Below are 5,130 nucleotides of genomic sequence, written 5' to 3'. Positions count from 1 at the left end.
GTTTTTCAAGAATTTTCTAGAAACCGCCAATAAATTTAGTGAGGCCCTCGAGGATATGAAAAAGGACCAACTAGAAATTAAGCATACACTGACTGAAATAAAGAATATTATACAGAGATCCAACAGCAGACTAGAGGATCGCAAGAATCAAGTCAAAGATTTGAAATACGAAGAAGCAAAAAACACCCAACCAGAAAAGCAAAAAGAATCTAAAAATATGAAGATAGTGTAAGGAGCCTCTGGGACAACTTCAAGCATACCAACATCTGAATTATGGAGGTGCCAGAAGAAGAGAGAGAGCAAGATATTGAAAACCTATTTGAAGAAATAATGACAGAAAACTTCCCCTATCTGGTAAAAGAAATAGACTTACAAGTCCAGGAAGCACAGAGAACCCCAAACAAAAGGAATCCAAAGAGGATCACTCCAAGAACACATCATAATTACATGCCAAGAGCAAAAGACAAAGAGAGAATCTTAAAAGCAGCAAGAGAAAAACAGCTAGTTACCTACAAGGGTATACCCATACGATTGTCAGCTTATTTCTCAACAGAAACTTTGCAGGCCAGAAGGGAGTGGCAAGAAATATTCAAAGTGATGAATACCAAGAACCTACAACGAAGACTACTTTATCCAGCAAAGCTATCATTCAGAATTGAAGGTCAGATAAAGAGCTTCACAGATAAGAAAAAGCTAAAGGAGTTCATCACCACCAAACTAGTATTATATGAAATGCTGAAAGGTATTCTTTAAGAAGAGGAAGAAGAAGAAAAAAGTAAAGATAAAAATTATGAGCAACTAATACATAGCTATCAACAAGTGAATCTAAGAATCAAGTGAATAAAAAATCTGATGAACAGAGAGCCACAGTTCTCCCATGAGAGGACCTCCGCGGTGAACCTAACTCACTCGCTCAGCAGCAGAAGACTCTGAGTGTCCGGTACTCTTCAGGGATGAGTCATGTGGCGGTGGGAAATGCGCTCGGGCTAGACCAGCAGTTTGCTGGCCTAGACCTGAACTCTTCAGATAATCAGAGTGGAGGAAGTACAGCCAGCAAAGGGCGCTATATTCCTCCTCACTTAAGGAACAGAGAAGCTACTAAAGGATTCTATGATAAAGACAGTTCAGGTTGGAGTTCCAGCAAAGATAAGGATGCAAACAGCAATTTTGGAGCTCATGGTGATTCAAGAGGAAAGTCTAGTTTCTTCAGTGACCGTGGAAGTGGGTCAAGAGGAAGGTTTGATGATCGTGGAAGGGTTGACTATGATGGCATTGGCAGCCGTGGTGACAGAAGTGGCTTTGGCAAATTTGAACGTGGTGGAAATAGTCACTGGTGTGACAAATCAGATGAGGAAGATTGGTCCAAACCACTCCCACCAAGTGAATGCTTGGAACAGGAACTCTTTTCTGGAGGAAACACTGGGATTAACTTTGAGAAATATGATGATATTCCAGTTGAGGCAACAGGCAACAACAGTCCTCCACATATTGAAAGTTTCAGTAATGTTGAGATGGGAGAGATTATTATGGGAAACATTGAGCTAACTCGTTACACTCACCCGACTCCAGTGCAAAAGCATGCTATTCCTATTATCAAAGAGACCTGATGGCTTGTGCCCAGACAGGGTATAGAAAAACGGCGGCATTTCTTTTGCCCATCTTGAGTCAGATTTATACGGATGGCCCAGGCGAGGCCTTGAGGGCCATGAAGGAAAATGGAAGGTACGGGTGCCGCAAACAATACCCAATCTCCTTGGTATTAGCACCAACTAGAGAATTGGCAGTACAGCTCTATGAGGAAGCCAGGAAATTTTCATACAGATCTAGAGTTCGTCCTTGTGTTGTTTACGGTGGTGCCAATATTGGTCAGCATATTCGAGACTTAGAACGTGGATGCCACTTGTTAGTAGCTAGTCCAGGACGTCTAGTGGATATGATGGAAAGAGGCAAGATTGGATTAGACTTCTGCAAATACTTGGCTTTGGATGAAGCTGATCGGATGTTGGATATGGGGTTTGAACCTCAGATTCATAGAATAGTTGAACAAGATACGATGCCACCAAAGGGCGTGCGCCACACTATGCTGTTTAGTGCTACTTTCCCCAAGGAAATACAGATGCTTGCTCGCGATTTCTTGGACGAATATATCTTCTTGGCTGTAGGAAGAGTTGGCTTTACCTCTGAGAACATCACACAGAAAGTAGTGTGGGTGGAAGAGACAGACAAGCGGTCATTTCTGTTTGACCTTCTAAATGCAACAGGCAAGGGTTCACTCACCTTAGTGTTTGTAGAGACCAAAAAGGGTGCAGATTCTCTGGAGGATTTCTTGTACCATGAAGGATATGCATGCACCAGTATCCATGGAGACCAATCTCAGAGAGATAGAGAGGAGGCTCTGCACCAGTTCTGCTCAGGAAAAAGCCCGATTCTAGTGGCTACAGCAGGAGCAGCAAGAGGCCTGGACATTTCAAATGTGAAACATGTCATCAATTTTGACTTGCCAAGTGATATTGAAGAACATGTCCATCGCATTGGCCGTACAGGACGTGTAGGAAACCTTGGCCTTACCACCTCATTCTTTAATGAGAGGAACATAAACATCACAAAGGATTTGTTGGATCTGCTCATTGAAACTAAGCAAGAGGTGCCATCTTGGTTGGAAAGCATGGCTCACGAACACCACTACAAGGGTAGCAGTCGCGGACAATGTAAGAGTAGTCGATTCAGAGGAGGATTTGGTACCAGAGACTATCGGCAGAGCAACTGTGCCAGCAGTTCCAGCTTCAGCAGCAGCCACAGTGGGGGAGGCAGCCATGGCAGCAGCAGAGGGTTTGGTGGAAGTGGCTATGGAGGCTTTTACAACAGCGATGGCTACAGAGGAAATTATAACTCCCAAGGGGTTGACTGCTTTGCAGTAGGTCACCCTGCCAAACAAGCTAATATGGAAACCACATGTAACTTAGCCAGACTATACCTTGTGAAGCTTTAAGAACTTGCAGTACATTACCAGCTGTGATTCTCCACTGAAATGTTTTTTTTAAAGGGAGCTCAAGGTCACACAAATAGATGAACAATCAGCAGCCCTGTTCGGAAGGTGGTTTGAAGACTTCATTGCTGTAGTTTGGATTAACTCCCCTCCCACCAACCCCCATCCCAAATTGCATTTATAATTTGTGACTGAGGATCATTTGTTTGTTAATGTACTGTGCCTTTAACTTTAGACAACTTTTTATTTTGATGTCCTGTTGGCTCAGTAATGCTCAAGATATCAATTGTTTTGACAAAATAAATTTACTGAACTTGGGCTAAAATAAAAAAAAATCTGATGAACAGAATAAACTGGTGAATATAATAGAATCAGGGGCATAGAAAGGGAATGGACTGACAATTCTCAGGGGGAAAGGGGTGTGGGGTGTGGGGTGCGGGAAGAGACTGGACAAAAATCGTACACCTATGGATGAGGACGGGCGGGGGGGAGGTGGTGGTAAGGGCAGGGTGGGGGTGGGAACCGGGTGGAGGGGAGCTATGGGGGGGGGGGAGGAGAGGAACAACTGTAATAATCTGAACAATAAAGATTTATTTTAAAAATAATAAAATAGCCGAAACCGGTTTGGCTCAGTGGATAGAGCGTCGGCCTGCGGACTGAAGGGTCCCAGGTTCGATTCCGGTCAGGGGCGTGTGCCTGGGTTGCGGGCATGTCCCCAGTGGGAGATGTGCAGTAGGCAGCTGATAGATGTTTCTCTCTCATCGATGTTTCTGACTCTCTGTCTCTCTCCCTTTCTCTCTGTGGAAAATCAATAAAATATATTTTAAAAATAATAATAATAATAATAAAATAAAAAGCTGCATTACATCTATACAATGGGATACTATGCTATTGTAAAAAAGAAAGAACTCTTACCATTTGCAACAGCATGGATGGACCTGGAGAGTAATATGCTAAGTGAAATGAGCCAATCCGAGAGGGATAAATATCACATGACTTCACTCATTTGTGGAATATAATGAACAACATAAACTGATGAACAAAAATAGATCCAGAGACATAGAAGCATTGAACAGACCCTCAAATCTCAGAGGGAAGGCGGGGGTTGGGGGGTTAAGAGATCAACCAAAGGACTTGTATCCATGCATATGAGCATAACTAATGGACACAGACGATGGAGAAGGGGCATGTGCTGGGGGGCGGGAGTGGGTGGGGAGAGGTCAGTGGAGGAAAAAGGAGACATATGTAATACTTTCAACAATAAAGAATTTTTTTAAAAATAGGAGAGTACCCTCCTGATGGAGTCCTTGCAAAGCAATTAGTTTCTTGGCCCAATAAGCAGTAATAAATTTCAACTATGGTTATTGTTACTACTGTAGAATTCCATCTGCATTCCTTGAGTCTTGATAACATCCCACAGACACTTGGGACCCAAGCACCGTGGGATGCCCTCAGACTAACATAACCCAGAAAATAGGATAGTCTCTCAGATCCCAAAGCCACGACGAAAGACACCAACAGCCTTGAGAACCTGCATCCTTGGGGACCACTATCTTAAAGGTCATTTGGCAGCACAGAACACAACCCTCCCCAGAAGGAAAATCATAGGATACTGAAGTTTCTCACTGCCCCCAAGGGGAGACACTAGATGTAGTGGGTTGAAGTGTCCCCCCAAGATCATGTCCTCCATGGAACCTCAGATTATGACCCTTTTTGAAAATAGAATCTTTGCAGATGTAATTTAATTGTTTTAAATGTGTTTTTTTATTGATTTCAGAGAGGAAGGGAGAAGGAGAGATAGAAACATCAATGATGAGAGAGAACCACTGATCAGCTGCCTCCTGCATGCCCCCCACTGGGGATCAAGCCCACAACCTGGGCATGTGTCCCAACCTGGAATTGAACCCTGACCTCCTGGTTCATAGGTTGACACTCAACCACTGAGCTGTAATTAAATTAAGATGAGGTCATACTAGATGAGTATGGGCCCTGCATTCAATATGACTTGTCCTTTCAGGAAGAGAAGAGAAAAGAAGACAGAGACACACAGAATGATGAAGGCCATTGAAGAGAGAGGCAGAGATTGGAGTAATGCAGCTATGAAGCCAGGAATACCGAGGATTGTGGGCAACTACTGGGAGCTG

General features: G+C 43.5%; 1 protein-coding gene across 1 annotated transcript; it reads left to right on the top strand.

The window, feature by feature from the left end:
• Positions 1–916: 916 nt before the first annotated feature.
• LOC118658534 (ATP-dependent RNA helicase DDX3X-like) lies at positions 917–2,989 on the top strand. The gene is given in 2 exon segments (XM_036314047.1): positions 917–1,593; positions 1,596–2,989. Coding segments are annotated over 2 exon segments (2,034 nt in total). The 5' UTR covers positions 917–953.
• Positions 2,990–5,130: the final 2,141 nt, after the last annotated feature.

Source organism: Myotis myotis, unplaced genomic scaffold (genome assembly GCF_014108235.1).
Source record: "Myotis myotis isolate mMyoMyo1 unplaced genomic scaffold, mMyoMyo1.p scaffold_m19_p_6, whole genome shotgun sequence".
In the NCBI taxonomy this organism is placed as follows: Eukaryota; Metazoa; Chordata; class Mammalia; order Chiroptera; family Vespertilionidae; genus Myotis; species Myotis myotis.
Note: the sequence above shows the minus strand (reverse complement) of the source record. Positions and strands in the feature narration are given on the sequence as shown.